Genomic DNA, 19,575 nt, shown 5'->3' with positions numbered 1-19,575 from the left:
GTGTTTTTATGTTACTGTGATGTTACATATTCTGGTTTTAGTGTTGGCTTGCTTCTGGTTCTAAAAGGATTTTCTCAGCAGGAACCTTAGATCCTGGTCTGGTTTAGTCTGGTCTGGTCTGGTCTGGTCTGGTCTGGTCTGGTCTGATCCGGTCTGGTCTGGTCTGATCTGATCTGATCTGATCTGATCTGATCTGATCTGATCTGATCTGGTCTGGTCTGGTCTGGTCTGGTCTGGTCTGGTCTGATCCGGTCTGGTCTGGTCTGGTCTGATCTGGTCTGGTCTGGTCTGATCTGATCTGATCTGATCTGATCCGGTCTGGTCTGATCCGGTCTGGTCTGATCTGATCTGATCTGATCTGATCCGGTCTGGTCTGATCCGGTCTGGTCTGGTCTGATCTGATCTGATCTGATCTGATCTGATCTGATCCGGTCTGGTCTGATCCGGTCTGGTCTGGTCTGATCCCGTCTGGTCTGGTCTGGTCTGATCCGGTCTGGTCTGGTCTGGTCTGGTCTGGTCTGGTCTGAGCCGGTCTGGTCTGGTCTGGTCTGATCCGGTCTGGTCTGGTCTGGTCTGATCTGATCTGGTCTGATCTGGTCTGGTTTGGTCTGATCCGGTCTGGTCTGGTCTGGTCTGGTCTGGTCTGATCCGGTCTGGTTTGGTCCGGTCTGATCTGGTCTGGTCTGATCTGTTCTGGTCCGGTCTGATCCGGTCTGGTCCGGTCTGATCCGGTCTGGTCTGGTCTGATCCGGTCTGGTCCGGTCTGATCCGGTCTGGTCCGGTCTGATCCGGTCTGGTCTGGTCTGGTCTGATCCGGTCTGATCCGGTCTGGTCTGGTCTGATCCGGTCTGGTCTGGTCTGATCCGGTCTGGTCCGGTCTGATCCGGTCTGGTCTGGTCTGATCCGGTCTGGTCTGGTCTGATCCGGTCTGATCCGGTCTGGTCTGGTCTGATCCGGTCTGATCCGGTCTGGTCTGGTCTGATCCGGTCTGATCTGGTCTGGTCTGGTCTGATCCGGTCTGGTCTGGTCTGATCCGGTCTGATCCGGTCTGGTCCGGTCTGATCCGGTCTGGTCTGGTCTGATCCGGTCTGGTCTGGTCTGATCCGGTCTGATCCAGTCTGGTCTGGTCTGATCCGGTCTGATCCGGTCTGGTCTGGTCTGATCCGGTCTGATCCGGTCTGGTCTGGTTCAATTCAATTCAATTCAATTCAATTCAATTCAACTTTATTTATATAGCATCAAATCACGGCAATGCCATCTCAAGACGCTTTACAGACAGAGGGGAAAACATAATGAAGGCCAATTCATAACAGCCTTTATAAGGAAACCAACAGATTGAGTTGAGTCCAACTCAATCTCCCATCCTGAGCAAGCACACAGGCAACAGTGGGAAGGAAAAAACTCCCTTTTAACAGGAAGGAAACCTCCGGCAGAACCCGGCTCGGGGACAGGCAGCCTAAACCTATAGGAGCATAACTAAGGGATGGTCTGATCTGGTCTGGTCTGGTCTGATCCGGTCTGGTCCGGTCTGATCCGGTCTGATCCGGTCTGGTCCGGTCTGATCCGGTCTGGTCTGGTCTGGTCTGGTCCAGAACCAGATCCCTCTTCCCGTTTCTGTTCCTGTTTCTCCAGATGCTTTTCTGTGTAGATGACCCCTGATCTTTCAGCCTGCTCTGTCAGTGGACGTTCCCTCCTAGAATGAGGTAAGGTCAGCAGAGGTGGGAAGTCCTGGTCCAGAAAGGTCCTGCCACGGTTCTGGATCTACCTGTACATTTAAACAGGTGTTTTCACCAACAGGCTGGTTTACCTGGTAAATAAACTCTGCTCATTAAAGCTGGTTCTTTTAGGTTCTGGACCAGGAACTGCCACCTCTGAACGTCATTAACGTCATTTTCCTCTAAATGAAATGTTAACAAGTAATAACCGATTCAAAGATCTTCTCAAACCTTCCAATAAACAGGTGAAGACAAGGTGAACCGCTCCATACGAGTCTTTACAGGAGCTTTGTGTGTTTGTTCTGATCTGAGCAGGACTTGAAGCACGTTAGTGTCTGTGGTAGATGCTCTTCTCCAGCCTAGATGTTTCACACAAAGAGTTGTTCCATGGTGTGTCGGGACATTGCTGCTTGCATAAGCTTGGTGTAAAACGCTAGAAAAGCATTTTGCCGTTTGCTTTGTCTTTGCAGATATGAGGTGAGCGATGTTTACAGCGATGGCATCTGCAGTACATGTGTGTGCAGGACACGCGTACTGCGTGTGCAGGAGAGAACAGTGAGTCAGCACATCAGCGTATTAGTGAGCGTGTCCACCTGAGTGATGCAGGCCCCAGTGAAGGCCACGATGACAGCCACTACGTTGACCGTGAGCTGGAACTGCAGGAACTTGGAGATGCTATCGTAGACATTTCGACCCCACATGACCGCTTTGACGATGCTGCTGAAGTTGTCATCAGTCAGGATGATGTCGGAGGCCTCTTTAGCCACGTCTGTCCCTGCAATACCCTGACAGAGATTGAGACAGAGGGAGACGACTCATGACGTGATTCATGCAGGGCGCTTGGCGTGCGACTGTCTGAGCACCGTGCTGTTCTGCCTCCGAGCTCCGCCACTTGGCCTGAGTTCGAGCTTTGGTCAAAAACAAATGCATGCTATTTAAAACAAGTTAAATTCATCTTTCTTTTGTGTTCATTATGAAATGAGCTCATCTGACATCATTAATACGGTTAGAAAGCCTAACTGATCGCATCATAACAACCGCAGAAGGTTTAACAACACACAAACATCAAAGGTGAATAATATATTAGGTTACCATGGCGAAGCCCACATCCGCCTTCTTCAAAGCGGGTCCATCGTTGGTCCCGTCTCCCGTTACTGCGACAACCTGCCTCTGTTCTACGATGCTGCTGTCAATGATGCCTGGACACACGCAGGAAGAAAGAGCCAGCTGAAGCGTGTGTGTTCACTGAGTGATGTGTGTTCCTTCCCGTGTCTCACCTTTAACCAGGGTGTGTTTGTCGGTGGGAGAGGACCGAGCCAGCACGCGAAGCTTGGGCCAGATCTTATCGATGCGCTCCTGTTCGATCTGTCGCACGAAGACAAACGACAAGAAAGTTCAAGAACGGGGAGCGGAGCTCGTCCCACAGGCGGCACTCCTGCAGGCGGCGCTCCTCCTGCAGGCGGCGCTCCTCCTGCAGGCGGCGCTCCTCCTGCAGGCGGCGCTCCTCCTGCAGGCGGCGCTCCTCCTGCAGGCGGCGCTCCTGCAGGCGGCGCTCCTGCAGGCGGCGCTCCTCCTGCAGGCGGCGCTGCTCCTGCAGGCGGCGCTCCTCCTGCAGGCGGCGCTCCTCCTGCAGGCGGCGCTCCTGCAGGCGGCGCTCCTCCTGCAGGCGGCACTCCTGCAGGCGGCGCTCCTGCAGGCGGCGCTCCTGCAGGCGGCGCTCCTCCTGCAGGCGGCGCTCCTCCTGCAGGCGGCGCTCCTCCTGCAGGCGGCGCTCCTCCTGCAGGCGGCGCTCCTGCAGGCGGCGCTCCTGCAGGCGGCGCTCCTGCAGGCGGCGCTCCTCCCGCAGGCGGCGCTCCTCCCGCAGGCGGCGCTCCTGCAGGCGGCGCTCCTCCTGCAGGCGGCGCTGCTCCTGCAGGCGGCGCTCCTCCTGCAGGCGGCGCTCCTCCTGCAGGCGGCGCTCCTGCAGGCGGCGCTCCTCCCGCAGGCGGCGCTCCTCCCGCAGGCGGCGCTCCTGCAGGCGGCGCTCCTGCAGGCGGCGCTCCTGCAGGCGGCGCTCCTGCAGGCGGCGCTCCTGCAGGCGGCGCTCCTCCTGCAGGCGGCGCTCCTCCCGCAGGCGGCGCTCCTGCAGGCGGCGCTCCTGCAGGCGGCGCTCCTGCAGGCGGCGCTCCTGCAGGCGGCGCTCCTCCTGCAGGCGGCGCTCCTCCCGCAGGCGGCGCTCCTCCTGCAGGCGGCGCTGCTCCTGCAGGCGGCGCTCCTCCTGCAGGCGGCGCTCCTGCAGATGCTCCCGGGGAGGAGAAGGCGTTTCTTCTTTAGTTTGGATGATGAAGTCAGTTCTGGTGACAGAATTACTACACATGTGGAAATGTACATGTATGTAAAACACTGAAGTTTTCTCTTCCAGATGCCTGGAATGAAATGTTTTACAAACAAACTGCTCCTCGGGGATAACAAGGTTTCCCTGGCCTTGACCTTTCCTGCCTCGTGGATATTCATCTTCCCTGCTTGCTAAAAGCTTGCTAGCGAACAGACAGAGAAGATAAGAAACCGAGTGGAGCAGTTTTATAGAGTTAAGTTGAAAAGCTGCTCCATGATTGTTTCATCAGAGCTGCAGTCACAGTTGTTGTCAGAGGGTTGCTTTCTCATTGATGAAAGCGGAGGATTATTACCAACACCAGACCATTTTACTGCGGGTATTTTAACAAACTTTCACTGGAAACGGCTGGGATTAACGGATAAAATGCTGATATTGACAAACATGGATGAACTGGCTGTGTGACCTTAATCCTTCCATAACAACGGCATCCGGAGCCACATCACTGGTTGGACGTCCATGCTAGTTAGTGTTTCCACTAAAGTTTAATGTGTGTTTAATATATATGTATACGCTGGTAACCAGCATGACCAGAATACTTTTCATCTACAGTCGGATTTAATTTCTGAACTGGTTTGAGCCCACTGCAAGCCTTTTGGAGCAGAGGGCCCCGATGGAAACCAAGCTTTTTACATCGGTAGATTCATCGACTTCCTGACTTAAATGTATATAATAATAAGTAGATAATATGAGTATATAATAAGTATAATAATAAGTATACAATAAGTAGTGACATCTAGTGGCAAAAACTGAACATTGCAACTAAACGATAACCTAAACTGCAGCCGGCACGCAACCAGGAAAAAGCAACCGCCGCTGGATTTAAAGGCAGTATTCGGCCGTCCCTTTTGTTCTTTTCATTCTGTCCTACAGTAATATAAATATAGTCATGAAAATGTTAAAGTTTCTGCTGAGACATCCCCCGTGGATGTTCTGCTCTGGAACTCTGAGGTCCGTGTCTGACCCGCTAGAGGGGAAAGAAATTCACTTACTTCGCCTTTCTCGTTCCTGATTCGCCGGTTGAATTCTTTTCCTTCCAGACAGATGAAGTCATCTCCAGGGTGGATGATGCCGCATTTGGCAGCAATGGCTCTGGCTGTGTTGATGTTGTCCCCGGTGACCATTCGCACTGTGATGCCCGCACGCTGACACTTACGGATGGCGTCAGGTACCTTCCACACAGACAGACAATGTCACTAACTTTTAAAGCGCAGATCGAGGCTGTGCAGACTCCGTTGCAGCAGGATACCTCGGGGCGCACCGGGTCCTCTATCCCAACCACAGTGATGCAGGTCAGCTCCGTCACTATTTCGGCCTCGTTGTCCCATTCTGGCTCCGGGTTGGGTTGCAGATCACGGTACGCAATGCAGATGGTCCTCAGCCCCTCACAGGCCATCGGCTCAATCACCTAGAGAGCCGTTGTTATGACAACCATGTTCAGGAAAACATCCACAAACTGTCCAGGCATCAGAGCCGTGGCCGCTTAGCGTCCTGCACGCAAACGATCATTAAAGCATCTCGCACACGGTTTCCTCTGCAGCGAGAAGACGTGCAACCGGCTGCAGACGGACGGCCGAGGGAAGACAAACGGACACAGAGACATGAAGCTGCCACGATGCAAGCTGCACTGCTGAGCTGCTATCAGGTTGTGGAATCATCCTCATCATCATCTTTATCATCCTCATCATCATCTTTATCATCCTCATCCTCATCATCATCTTTATCATCCTCATTATCATCATCATCATCATCTTTATCATCCTCATCCTCATCATCATCTTTATCATCCTCATTATCATCCTTATCCTCATCATCATCTTTATCATCATCATCATTATTATCCTCATAATCATCCTCATCATCATCTTTATCATCCTCATTATCATCCTCATCCTCATCATCATCTTTATCATCCTCATTATCATCCTTATCCTCATCATCATCTTTATCATCATCATCATTATTATCCTCATAATCATCCTCATCATCATCGTTATCATCCTCATTATCATCCTCATCCTCATCATCATCTTTATCATCCTCATTATCATCCTTATCCTCATCATCATCTTTATCATCATCATCATTATTATCCTCATAATCATCCTCATCATCATCTTTATCATCCTCATTATCATCCTCATCCTCATCATCATCTTTATCATCCTCATTATCATCCTCATCCTCATCATCATCTTTATCATCCTCATTATCATCCTCATCCTCATCTTTATCATCCTCATTATCATCCTCATCATCATCCTCATCATCATCTTTATCATCCTCATTATCATCCTTATCCTCATCATCATCTTCATCATCCTCATAATCATTATCCTCATAATCATCCTCATCATCATCTTCATCATCCTCATTATCATCCTCATCCTCATCATCCTCATAATCATCCTCATCCTCCTCCTCATCATCATAATCCTCATCATCATTATTATCCTCATCATCATCATCATCCTCATCTTTATTATCCTCATTATCATCCTCATCATCCTCCTCATCATCATCATCATCATTATCCTCATCATCATCATCATCATCATCTTCATCCTCATCATCATCATCATCCTCATCATCCTCCTCCTCATCATCATCATAATCCTCCTCATCATTATCCCCATCATCATCATCCTCATCATCATATTTATCCTCATCATCATGATCCTCATCATATTTATCCTCATCCTCATCCTCCTCCTCCTCCTCATCATCATATTTATCCTCATCATCATCTTTATCATCATCATCACCATCCTCATCGTCATCCTCATCATCATCCTCATCCTCATCATTATTATCCTCATCATCCTCCTCCTCCTCATCATCATCCTCATCATATTTATCCTCATCACCATCATCCTCCTCATCCTCCTCCTCATCATCCTCATCATATTTATCCTCATCATCAGCATCCTCATCATCATCATCCTCATAATTATCCTCATCTTCATCCTCATCATCATCATCCTCATCATATTTATCCTCATCATCCTCATCATCAGGGGGGGTGACACATCGTGACAGTTTCAGGATGTAATAACTTCACGTCGTCATCGTTGTAATTTTGGAGCGTGTTCTAATGACTCGTCAGCTCCTCGAACATGGCCTTATAGTCATCTTTGCAGCATAATATGTCGTAGCTCATGAGTGAAATCGTGCACACGCCTCATGGAGCGCTGATTGCGTAAGAGGTAAAAATACGGTGGTGCATGAAATGAGGCCACTAAACACAAAGCATGTATTCGGCCCGTTTGTTCCTCCTCTACATGGACACACATCTGTAAGGAAGGAACAGCAGTCCAGTCAGCAGAGCTTCTGTTTAGTGTCGCTTACTGGTTTCCAGTCTGGACAAACCAGATGTGATGGCCATTTAATCACGTCTTCACATGGCGAACATAACGACATGGTGTGTGTGTGTGTGTGTGGGGGGGGGGGGGTACAGTCCAGTCTGATCCGGTCAGTTCGACTCTGGTCTGGTCCGGTCCAGTCTGGTAGACTCCAGTCTGGTCTGGTCTGGTCCAGTCTGGTAGACTCCAGTCTGCTCTGGTCCGGTCCAGTCTGGTCCGGTCAGTTCAAGTCTGCTCTGCTCCGGTCCAGTCTGGTAGAGTCTGGTCTGGTCCGGTCCAGTCTGGTAGACTCCAGTCTGCTCTGCTCCGGTCCAGTCTGGTAGACTCCAGTCTGGTCTGGTCTGGTCCAGTCTGGTAGACTCCAGTCTGCTCTGGTCCGGTCCAGTCTGGTCCGGTCAGTTCAAGTCTGCTCTGCTCCGGTCCAGTCTGGTAGAGTCTGGTCTGGTCCGGTCCAGTCTGGTAGACTCCAGTCTGCTCTGCTCCGGTCCAGTCTGGTAGACTCCAGTCTGCTCTGGTCCGGTCCAGTCTGGTAGACTCCAGTCTGCTCTGGTCCGGTCCAGTCTGGTCCGGTCAGTTCAAGTCTGCTCTGCTCCGGTCCAGTCTGGTAGAGTCTGGTCTGGTCCGGTCCAGTCTGGTAGACTCCAGTCTGCTCTGCTCCGGTCCAGTCTGGTCCGGTCAGTTCAAGTCTGCTCTGCTCCGGTCCAGTCTGGTAGAGTCTGGTCCGGTCCGGTCTGGTAGACTCCAGTCTGCTCTGATCCGGTCCAGTCTGGTCTGGTCAGTTCAAGTCTGCTCTGCTCCGGTCCAGTCTGGTAGAGTCTGGTCCGGTCCGGTCTGGTAGACTCCAGTCTGCTCTGATCCGGTCCAGTCTGGTAGAGTCTGGTCTGGTCCGGTCCTGTCTGGTAGACTCCAGTCTGGTCTGGTCCGGTCCAGTATGGTCAAGTCCAGTCTGGTCCAGTCCAGTCTGATAGAGTCCTTCCAGTCCAGTCCGGTCTGGTACAGTCCAATTCCAGTCTTGTCCGGTCTGCTAGAGTCCAGTCTGGTCTTGTCCGGTCTGGTTCGTTCTGGTAGAGTCCAGTCCAGTCCAGTCCAATCCAGTCCGGTCCGGTAGAGTCCAGTCCTGTCCGGTCTGGTCAGTTCTGGTAGAGTCCAGTCCAGTGTGGTCCGGTCTGGTCTGAACCAGTACTGCGTGCGACTAGATCCAGTGGCGGTATGCAGTAGCAGGAAGACAGGAGTGTCTCAATCAGACCCAGTCGTTCTGGCTCAGAAGAGAGCTGCCTTGTCAGAGTACATGATTCCACTGGGTGGAGCCTGGTCCGGACATCTCCCCCTACTCCACCTCCTGCCCAGGGATCTCCTCTGCACCCAGACACCGCTTTTAATGTCTTTACGTTTGTTTCAAAATGTCCTGATTAAAGTCAGCCGGTTGCTATGGAGATCAGTGCGTTTGATCTAATCCACTGGTACGTTTACCGGTCCACGGACCAGAGGAGGGGCAGGTCCACCTTGGATTTTAGTTTGTATGTTGTGGATGTTTATGAAAGGAAATAGTCTGATGTGTTTTATTGCTGCCCACTCCACAGCCTGCAGGAGAACACTAGCGTAGTTTTATTTGTCTGCATTTTGCTGTTTTAAAATGCATGAAGTCACAGACAGACAAAGGTTTACGAATTTAAAACTCCTTTCACTCCCACAAAGCCCCCATTCTCACATCTGGTGGTCTTCCAGCAAATTTGCTACTATTAATAAACAGGCTTTTTTTCTTTATTATCCAAACATTTCATTTTCCAAATTAGACATATCCTCATTGCAAAGACCTTCATTTACATAATTCTCATGTAAATGAGAAGAGGAATTTAATGAAAGAGGTTTAATGAATAAATGACTGTCCAAGGAGATCTGATCTACCGCCAAGCTAATATGCATCCTTATGATCAGAAACTATCCATCCATCCATACATCCATCCATCCATCCATCCATCTTCTGCCGCTTATCCGGGGTCGGGTCGCGGGGGCAGCAGCCTAAGCAGGGAAGCCCAGACTTCCCTCTCCCCAGCCACATTTGCCAACTCTGCGGGGGGATCCCGAGGCGTTCCCAGGCCAGCCGAGAGATATAATCCCTCCAGCGTGTCCTGGGTCTTCCCCGGGGTCTCCTCCCAGAGGGACGTGCCTGGAACACCTCACCAGGGAGGTCCAGGAGGCATCCTGACCAGATGCCCGAGCCACCTCAACTGGTTCCTCTCGATGCGAAGGAGCAGCGGCTCTACTCTGTTCTCCTCCCGGATGACCGAGCTCCTCACCCTATCTCTAAGGGAGAGCCCGGCCACCCTGCGGAGGAAACTCATTTCAGCCGCCTGTATACGAGATCTGGTTCTTTCAGTCACGACCCACAGCTCATGACCATAGGTGAGGGTAGGAACGTAGATCGACTGGTAAATCGAGAGCTTCGCCTTCTGGTTCAGCTCCTTCTTCACCACGACAGACCGGCGCAGAGCCCGCATTACTGCAGACGCCTCACCGATCTGTCTGTCCATCTCGCGCTCCATCCTTCCTTCACTCGTGAACAAGACCCTGAGATATTTAAACTCCTCCACTTGAGGCAGGACCTGACTCCCGACCCGGAGAGGGCAATCCACCCTATTCCGGCTGAGGACCATGGTCTCAGATTTTGAGGTGCTGATTCTCATCCCAGTCGCTTCACACTCGGCCGCGAATCGCTCAAGTGAGAGCTGGAGATCACGACCAGACGAAGCCAACAGGACCACGTCATCCGCAAAAAGCAGGGACCCAATCCTGAGGCCACCAAGTCGGATCCCCTCAACACCTCGGCTGCACCTAGAAATTCTGTCCGTAAAGTTATGAACAGAATCGGTGATAAAGGGCAGCCTTGGCGGAGTCCAACCCTCACCGGAAACGAATCCGACTTACTACCGGCAATGTGGACCAAGCTCTGACACCTGTCGTACAGGGACCGGACAGCTCGTACAAGGGGGTCCGGTACCCCATACTCCCGGAGTACCCCCCACAGGAGCCCCCGGGGGACACGGTCGAATGCCTTCTCCAGGTCCACAAAGCACATGTAGACTGGTTGGGCAAACTCCCATGCCCCCCCCAGGACCCCAAAGAGGGTATAGAGCTGGTCCACTGTTCCACGACCAGGACGAAAACCACACTGCTCCTCCTCAATCCGGGATTCGACTATCCGGCGGACCCTCCTCTCCAGGACCCCTGAATAGACCTTACCAGGGAGGCTGAGGAGTGCGATTCCTCTGTGATTGGGGCACATCCTCACTGTCCCCGATGTCCATGCGATGCTGAAGAGGCGTGTCAGCCAGGACAGCTCCACAGCATCCAGAGTCTTAAGGAACGCGAATATCATCCACCCCCGGGGCCTTGCCGCCAAGGAGATGTACCCATCAGCTGCCTCCAGAGTCCCACAGGACAAGAAGACCCGATAGGACTCCTTCTTCAGCTTGATGTCCAAGTCCAATAACAAAACACCATTTGGGTTCAGAGGGGGGGGATCATGCCCAATCACTCCCCTCCAGGTCTCACTGTCATTGCCCACGTGACCATTGAAGTCCCCCAGCAGAACAATGGAGTCCCCAGAAGGAGCACCCTCCAGCACTCCCTCCAAGGACTCCAGAAAGGGTGGGTACTCTGAACTGCTGTTCGGTGCATAAGCACAGACAACAGTCAGGACCCGTCCCCCCACCCGGAGGCGGAGGGAAACTACCCTTTCATCCACCGGGGTAAACCCCAACGTGCAGGCACCAAGCTGGGGGCTGATGAGAATGCCCACACCTGCTCGGCGCCTCTCACCATGAGCAACTCCAGAGTGGAAGAAAGTCCAGCCCCTCTCGAGGGTACTGGTTCCAGAGCCCAAGCCATGCGTCGAGGTGAGTCCAACTATATCTAGCCGGAACCGCTCAACCTCGTGCACAAGCTCAGGCTCCTTCCCCACCAGAGAGGTGACGTTCCACGTCCCTAGAGCCAGCTTCTGCAGCCGGGGATCGGACCGCCAGGGTCCCCGCCCCTTGCTGCCGCCCAGCTCACATTGCACCCGACCCCTACGGCTCCTCCCGCAGATGGTGAGCCCACGGGAGGTGGGGCCCATGTAACCCTTTCGGGCTGAGCCCGACCGGGCCCCATGGGCGAAGGCCCGGCCACCAGACGCTCGCTCCCGTACCCCACCTCCAGGCCTGGCTCCAGAAGGGGGTCCCGTTGACCCGCGTCCGGGCAAGGGAACATTTATGACCCTGGTTGTCGTCATCATAGAGTTAATGATCAGAAACATTTCTCACATTTCTTCTTCTATCTGACTTCTCCCTTCAGGCTGTGTGAGCTCCTCCAGCAGAACGTTTGTATGAAGGCACGTAAAAACTCCACATTTGTACCTTTAATGCTCCCAGCCAGCCTCACCTGTTTGACCATCTCATCTCTGTCACGTGGGCGGAAACTGCGAGCTTCTCCGTTGGCGTCCAGGATGTAGGAGCACCTGGACAGACACGAGACATCGCCTCACATTTAAACTGTCCAGCAAGTCTAAAGCCAGTCTGGTCTGGTTTCATTTCTTCCATCACTCACTTCTTCAGCATGATCTCAGAGGCTCCTTTGCTGTAGAGGCGGAAGGTGCCGTCAGGCAGCTTGATCACTGTGCTCATGGACTTCCGCACTGAGTTGAACGTATACACCTGAGAGACAGGACAGAGGATTAAATGCTGAGCTGCATATTCAAAGTTGAACTTATTTAAAGGACAGTTTCTATTAGCTGCATCCAAACTTGTTTATGAAGAAAGAAGTTTGAACCCGTCTGAGCAAAGACGTCGGAATACCTGCATAAACACCACTTTGCATTAAATTTAGCAAATCGTTCATAAATCTCAGGCACGTCCCTCTGGGAGGAGACCCCGGGGAAGACCCAGGACACGCTGGAGGGATTATATCTCTCGGCTGGCCTGGGAACGCCTCGGGATCCCCCCCGCAGAGTTGGCAAATGTGGCTGGGGAGAGGGAAGTCTGGGCTTCCCTGCTTAGGCTGCTGCCCCCGCGACCCGACCCCGGATAAGCAGCATGAAGACGAGACGAGACGTTCATAAATCTGGGAAACGGCTCGAACAGCAAGAAACTTTTTCAGTGAAATCAGACTGAGGATCCAGTAAAACTACAAGTCGGCCTGAAACTCGCTGCGTATCCCTGTATGCGTGCAGAACCTGTTAGAAATCAGGAAGGCATCGCAGCCTGCCGACAGCAACATGGAGGCTAAATCTGCTAACTTCCCAGTGTGTGTCGTCGTCTGCATGTGGAGTCTAGAATTCTGTGTGTGTGGCTGAACGGTTTGCAGGTGATCTGTTATCTGCAGGATGTGTGACTCCTCTCCAACATGCCGGATAAGCCACATGTTGGATGATTGTTTCCTCCTTCATCCCAGAAATATTCCCACCAGGCGTTCTCTGCGTCTCCTTGCTTTGTTTCCACGTCTCCTTCTGGTGACAATAACTGCAGCCATGTGCACAATTACACACATACACTGTATGTCCTTTAGAAACATTGTTAATATAATCAATCAGCAATAGGTTTCATAAATCACACTGCAGCTGCTGAAGCAACACATGAACATGTTCTCCTCCCAACACATGCGTGTGAACGGTCTAGAACTATTCTGTAACCTTGGAGAAGCAACCCTCAGAGCGCAGTTTGTACATGTTTCAGCACATGCCAACCTTTAGTAGATCCAGGTCTAAATATCCAGGGATTTATCTGAACAGCTTTAGAGACCTGATGTAAGAATGAATCACGTCTGCAAACATCAGGCAGCAGATGCTTTACTTTTTATCTGCTCAGGAGAGACGTCTACGGAGGCGCTTTTTGCTTTAGCGTGGCGAGGGCGGGGAACGTCCCCCGCAGTCTGCTGTGAGGCGGGTGACGTGTAGTCTACGCCAGGTCTCACACCCCCACACCTCCAGTTAAACGGCGGCCTGCAGAACTGCAGCTCAGAGTGGTGTGAAAATCCAGGATGCTCAGAGGAAAAAGCCTAACTTCTGATGTTTTCACCATGAACAAGTTCTCCTTTCTCCAGCGAAAGGCTTGGACTTGCTCTGGACATCAGGACAGTTTCCATCTGCAGCTATGTGACAACTGTTTATCTGATGCACACAAAGACCTGAATGTTTTCCCTTCATGCTGGGGGAACTTCTGCGATCCGTGGAGCCTGTAAATAAGTACTAAAACATGTCTGCGTTATGGGATGAAGACGACCATACTTATGAAAGGAGGTGAAGCTGAGATTTGACGTGACTGGAAGTTCTGGAAGTTAGAATAAACGTTATTTATGCTGGAGCAGAATGTGAAGATGGCCACTTCTTTACCTTGTACAGTCTCTCCTCAGGGATCTGCTCTCTCACCGGGGCGTAGTCCCGCTGAAGGTCCAGTACAAACCCCAGCAGGCCGCACTCGGTTTTGTTGCCCACCTGCTTGGCCAGACCCCCCTCCACATCCGGCGGCTGTTGGGAGTACAAGTCATGTGGTGTGGAGGTGAGAGAAAGGAGGCAGATAGAGCAGTGAAAATGTGTTTTATCATGACTGAAGGCTCTGCAAACATGCCAGATTCCATCAGATTTTCTGCAGAACACTTGTGCCTCCCTGCAGGACTCACTAAGATCTTGGAGGTGTAAGCACTGTTGATGGCGATGGCGTTGACCAACAGGTCCAGAGTCCGAGGGTTGATCTGTCCGGGGTCTGGGATCACACGGTGGTGCACATCACCTGGATGCAACAAGAAGTTCTGTCTCATCAGAATCACCTTCCGAGCTGCGGCTGCATGCAGGTAACCAACAGCGCAGGGGGGAGGAGGTGATGCCTCACCTAGGTAAGTCTGCACCACGGTCATTCGGTTGGTGGTGAGGGTGCCCGTCTTGTCAGAGCAGATGGCCGTGGCGTTGCCCATGGTCTCGCACGCATCCAGATGTCGCACAAGGTTGTTGTCCTTCATCATTTTCTGTGAGTAAAATTGTTTATTGTTATTACTTAAAGGCTGCGTGGAGGAAACAGTCCGCCATGTTGGTCATGTCAGAGTGGAAAATGGAATTAAGCCATAAAACACACGAAAGCAGACAAGTTTAAACTGTTTTGGATAAAACTAAACACTCTGACTGACATTTTACTTTAATTTAGCAAATAAATTGTGTGGAGAAATGATTTCATGCCAGATTCCGGCTGCACCACGCATCAGTCCTGCTTAACGACGGCAGAATCCCGGCTGGGTTCCACCTGCAGCTCGTTTCCTCATGTTTGTCTCGTTTACTGAAGCAAACACATGTAAAGTTCAGCATTTAGAGCAGGGGTGTCCAGTCGGTCCTCGAGGCCCGCTGCCCTGCACGTTGTCCATGTATCCCTGCTCCAACACACCTGGCTTCCATGGATCCAACAGCCTATGACATTCTGCACAGGTTAGTGTTAGTCAGGAGGTTGGAGCAGGGATGCATGGAAAGCTGCAGGATCGGGTTCTCCTGTTCAACACGACTCCTCTCTACGCTCATGAGACAGAATAAAACCCACCACTGTTCCCATTATGCTACAGTCCTTCTGTTCTGATCATGAATATTCCAGTTATTCCAGCTGGAAGTGCTGCTGGACTGGGAAATGCTCTTTTCATAAGACGTTATGAGGAAAACTAACAGGATGCCGTGTTCCTTTCTGATCTCTAACCCTGACGGGAGAAACGGATGTTTTTATTCTGATCTCAGACGGGAAGTAAATAATTACATTAATAATTACAATTATTATATTCATCCTAACAGAACACGGATGACTTGACACACATCCTTCTTTCTGACAGCCAGACGCTGAGACGTCGACATGAACCAGTAAAACGTAGGATTTTTCATGCATCATAGTTCTTCTACCTTCCTCAGCCTGTTTCCACGGTGAGAGGACAACAGGAGAAACTGCTGATTGGATGCCCCCCCATGTTGTCCACTGGTACCTCCCCGCCTCTTACACCAGCTTAATATAGTTTTAATTGTCGTTGCGTTTATTATATTAGTAGCATGGTTTGCACTTCAGGACCGCTGCAGGGTTTGGATGAAGAACAGCCTCTCAGCTTCCATCCACACATCAGTCAGTAGAGCACATGCAGGGATCTACCTTGACAGAATAAGCCAGAGAGATGGTGACAGCGAGAGGTAAACCCTCCGGCACGGCCACCACCAGCACGGTCACTCCAATGATGAAGAACTTGACAAAATACTGGATGTATATTGGAGTACACTCCGGCAGCCAGGAGTTTCCTGCAACACAGAGCACCGGGCTTCATGACGAGCCAAGCCAGACGTGTCACCATGAAACGCAACGTTTTCCACACAGACCTTTCACTACGAATGTGTTGATGACGAAGAAAAGCACCAGAATGATGACAGTAATGGCCGACATCACCAAACCTGCAGGGAGAGAAAAGGAAAGCGTCGACAGGTTTTTAATCCAGCATCATTCCATGCTACACACATTCTGTCCCATCACGTCGGCCATAGCTGGCCGCAGTTTTTAAATCAGGACTGATTTCGCTGATATTTAGCCGGCCAGTTAAAACACAGTTTCACCAGTTTAAAGCTGAAACAGTATTTCCTGCCATAAGAATGAAAAGGTAGAGCTGAATGTTCCAGAGCTACAGTTTAAGTAGATCTGCAGCCCCTCGGTCCAGCAGAGCGGAGCTTTGCTTCACAGCCAGCCGCTACGTGGCTAACAGAGAGCTAACTGCTCTAACCATTCAACATGCAGAAACAACATATTCAGCATATTCATCTCAGGTTTCTTGTCTCGGCTCAGAAATGATCTGATCCAAAGGGGGACTTTGCACCTCAAGGCCAGGTCTCCCTCCGAAGAGGGATTTGGTCTCAAAGTGTCTCCTGGTAAATAAAAAACAAATGAAGGAAGGTAAGATCTTGTGGTTCTGCTGGTGGAACCAGCCTCTTTTCTGCACAAAGCCAAAGCTGACCAGGATTCCAGCAAACTACCACGATGCACCTGCAGCGCGGCGGCGCGGCCTCAGAATGGACGCCACGCGATCCTCCTTCATCACAGATGAAGGCTGATCACGTTTCAGGCTCCATGAAACGATCCTGCGATGGAAGAGACGCAGGTATTTACAGACTCCTCCTGCGTTGCACGAAGGTCTGAAATGACTCTTTTCATCTTTTAAGACTAAAAAAACCCTCAGACAGACATTTTCTCGGCAGCGTGCTCTTGTTGCAACGCCATCCTCTCTGAAGCTCTGTGTGATCACATTCCAGCACACCACATCTACATGTCTGGTTTTTACTGCAGAGTTCCTACGCGTGCATGTGTGTTAGATTCTCATTTAAATGGCATTAAGCCGACCGGCTTGGCGCCGCCAGCGTACCTGCTTTGCCGATCTGAACGGCCAGTTTGGTCAGCTTGCCCTGCAACACACTCTTCTCTTTCTTTGGAACGTTGGTCTTCTTCTTCTCTCTGTCCTCCACCTCCCCTCCCTCTGCGCTCTTCAGAGGCTGCATCTCCATGGCAACACCTCCATCCTGCTTCTTGGCTGAAAAAACACAAACAAAACATAAAAGATGGATAAGTTCTGGTACGTTCCTGTCGGCAGAGACCTGGAACGGATGTAATCCCTCGCCAGGCCGGGCTGGTCATGGACACGTTTTACCTTTGTTCTGGTTGTTCTCCACGGCGCCGTCAGGCTGCTTTCCTGAGAGACGGAGAGCTCGGTTAGACTTGTCAGAGTCACAAACAGTTCATATTTCTGATTTTGGGACAGAAAAGCAAAAAGCCACAGAGAAACAAAGCTGAAGGGAAGAATAGTCAAGGATCACACATGTTCATCCAGCAGATCCAGAAACATGGTTAGAGTCCATCAGGTCACTTTCACTGCACCGTGGGGTCCACTCAGGACTGAGGAAAGGAGCGGGACACACAACTTTACGCTCACATACCATTGGTGACTGTGCTGTTACTGGCATCTGTAGATGAGATGAGCAACTGAGAAGTGTCATCTGTTTCAGGAATGTGTGAAGAAGGAAGGTTTTGGGGGGAAATGTGGCAAAAAGGGAAAAAAGAGCAAAAAAAGGGAAGAATAAAAACCTCAAGCAGCGCCGAGACGACAGTAAAGAAGAAAAATGAAATGTAATATTACCTCAGCTTTGACATGAAGGCTAAGGACAACCAGGGCTAGGAAGAGCTAACATGTTATGGTATTTGTAGACGGATTCTGAATTATTGATTAGCTCCAGTAAATCCTGGCTGAGTGATCCAGCTCACACTACAGGAACAGAAGCACCACCATAAATAATAAGATAGTGAATAAACATCATCAACTAATGTGTTGTCATGTGTTTCCTGATGATGTTGTCTCCATGTATGATGCCAGCGACACGGCATGCCCCCCCCCCCCGTAGCGGAGGCGATAACGACATCCACCTGAAAGGTCTGCAGCCTGTCTGCAGCTGTGCTCCGACTGCAGGGCCCTTCCAGAGCAGATGTGAACATAGACTAATGCTTCATGCACTGACCAACCAGCGCTCCTCTCCCTTACCCCCCCACCCTGCCTCCTCCCCCACTCTCTCAATAATTGATTGAATCTGCAGCTTCTCTCAGATTAAAGGAGGGAAGTGAAACAACAGAGTGGAAATGCAGAGACAGAACAGTGAGAGAGGGGTGAAGAACAGACCGGGTTAGGGAGTGGGGGGGTGGGAAGTTGGGGGGGGCGATGGATGGGAGGATGTGGGTTAAATGATCGGTGAGGTTAAACTGCTGCATTTCCTGTCTAACCACACGGACACATGGCTGCTGCAGAGTGTGAGCATGGATGGATTATGACATCAGGCCTCGGGGCACAGATGTGACCCCCCCCTCCCCGCCCCCTCCCTGAGTGAGAAGGCAGCCATGACAGGCATCCCTGCTGATTGTCTCCATGTCTTTGTGCTTCATGTTCTCTGGACGTCTGTTCCCCTCATCAGCTTGTTGATGCTTCATCTTCTCCCCCCGTATGTCTGCAGGGTCTTCTGGACCTCTTTTGGACCTTCTCATGTCTCGTTGCAGCACTTTTGGGACTTTGTGTGGCTGTTTGTGTCTGTCTCTGAGTGTTTGTGGGGATTCTGTCATCTCTCTGCCATCGCTGTCTCTTAAGGCCTTTTTCTCTCTCAGTGGTCCTTTTGTCATGTGTCTGTTTTCGCTTTATGGCCTTGTTGTGGAAGAAAATCTCATGTCTGGACATTTTAAGTCTTCTGCATGTATTTATGGGTTGTTCTCTGTTGTCGGTTATTTCTTGTCTCTCTGCTGTAATTTTTAATTAAACGTCATTTTGTGACTCCTTGTCCATCTTATATCTCTTCGCAGTCCTTTTTGAGTCTTTTATGGTTGTTTGGTGTCTTTTTGTGGGTTTTTGTTTTAACTTTATTCTGTTCAGCTGGGTATGTTGGTTTATGGCTATCTGACTTTATTCCAAATTCTGAATATATCATTACATTTCCAGTCATTTCAAATAGATGTTCATGTCTTGGAGCCCCCTCTTGCAGCCAGAAGCTTTTTCAGCAGCCCATCCATGTGTGTGTGTGTGTGTGTGTGTGTGTGTGTGTGTGTGTGTGTGTGTGCATATTAACTGGCTTGAGAGGACTGAAATAATTATCCATGGAGATGCTAGAAAGGACCTGTTCTCTGCAGACTTGCTTACAGAAAAACAAAGTAAAAGCTTCATAATTTGTTCATTTCTCCTTTAAACTATGAAGAAGCTGAAATACGACTTTTAAAACACAATATCTTGAACTTTTGGTGAAAAAGTAAGTGTAAAAGTTCTTCCACCAGATCTCTTACCTTTCTTCTCTTTCCCATCTTCCTCCATGTCTCCGGCACCCAGCAGGGTGAAGATGATGCCCGTCTGGGAGTTCACACCTACAGCCGTCACCAGCATCCTGCCCGAGCCCTCCATCACATGGGTCCCTAAACATCCAAACACACTGATTCTGTTACGAGATGGGTGGCGCGCACAAACGGCTTAGCTCCTGATAATATTTATCATGCCAGGAGAAGATCTCCTGGCTGTGTGGTCAGACGGAGCTTTGGGCTTTTAGACGTCAGTAAAGCTGAAAAACGTGACTTAGAGA

At 50.7% G+C, this 19,575-nt stretch overlaps 1 protein-coding gene across 1 annotated transcript in view; it reads right to left on the bottom strand.

Moving 5' to 3' along the window:
• Positions 1-19,575, bottom strand: part of atp2b3b (ATPase plasma membrane Ca2+ transporting 3b) — a gene marked incomplete at both ends in the record, with an annotated part of 115,303 nt that overhangs the window by 56,469 nt on the left and 39,259 nt on the right. Inside the window, 16 exons of the mRNA XM_079239556.1 lie at positions 2,309-2,500; positions 2,808-2,914; positions 2,993-3,080; positions 5,079-5,258; positions 5,336-5,494; positions 11,868-11,943; positions 12,033-12,139; positions 13,813-13,947; positions 14,100-14,209; positions 14,309-14,441; positions 15,590-15,732; positions 15,811-15,882; positions 16,842-17,006; positions 17,124-17,165; positions 17,410-17,469; positions 19,286-19,411. Coding sequence (XP_079095682.1) covers positions 2,309-2,500; positions 2,808-2,914; positions 2,993-3,080; positions 5,079-5,258; positions 5,336-5,494; positions 11,868-11,943; positions 12,033-12,139; positions 13,813-13,947; positions 14,100-14,209; positions 14,309-14,441; positions 15,590-15,732; positions 15,811-15,882; positions 16,842-17,006; positions 17,124-17,165; positions 17,410-17,469; positions 19,286-19,411 — 1,895 coding nt within the window. The remainder of the gene's footprint in view (positions 1-2,308; positions 2,501-2,807; positions 2,915-2,992; positions 3,081-5,078; positions 5,259-5,335; positions 5,495-11,867; positions 11,944-12,032; positions 12,140-13,812; positions 13,948-14,099; positions 14,210-14,308; positions 14,442-15,589; positions 15,733-15,810; positions 15,883-16,841; positions 17,007-17,123; positions 17,166-17,409; positions 17,470-19,285; positions 19,412-19,575) is intronic.

This window comes from Telmatherina bonti, assembly GCF_933228915.1.
Source record: "Telmatherina bonti genome assembly, chromosome: 4".
In the NCBI taxonomy this organism is placed as follows: domain Eukaryota; kingdom Metazoa; phylum Chordata; class Actinopteri; order Atheriniformes; family Telmatherinidae; genus Telmatherina; species Telmatherina bonti.
The sequence above is the reverse complement of the archived record's forward strand: the minus strand, read 5'-3'. Positions and strand labels throughout refer to the sequence as shown.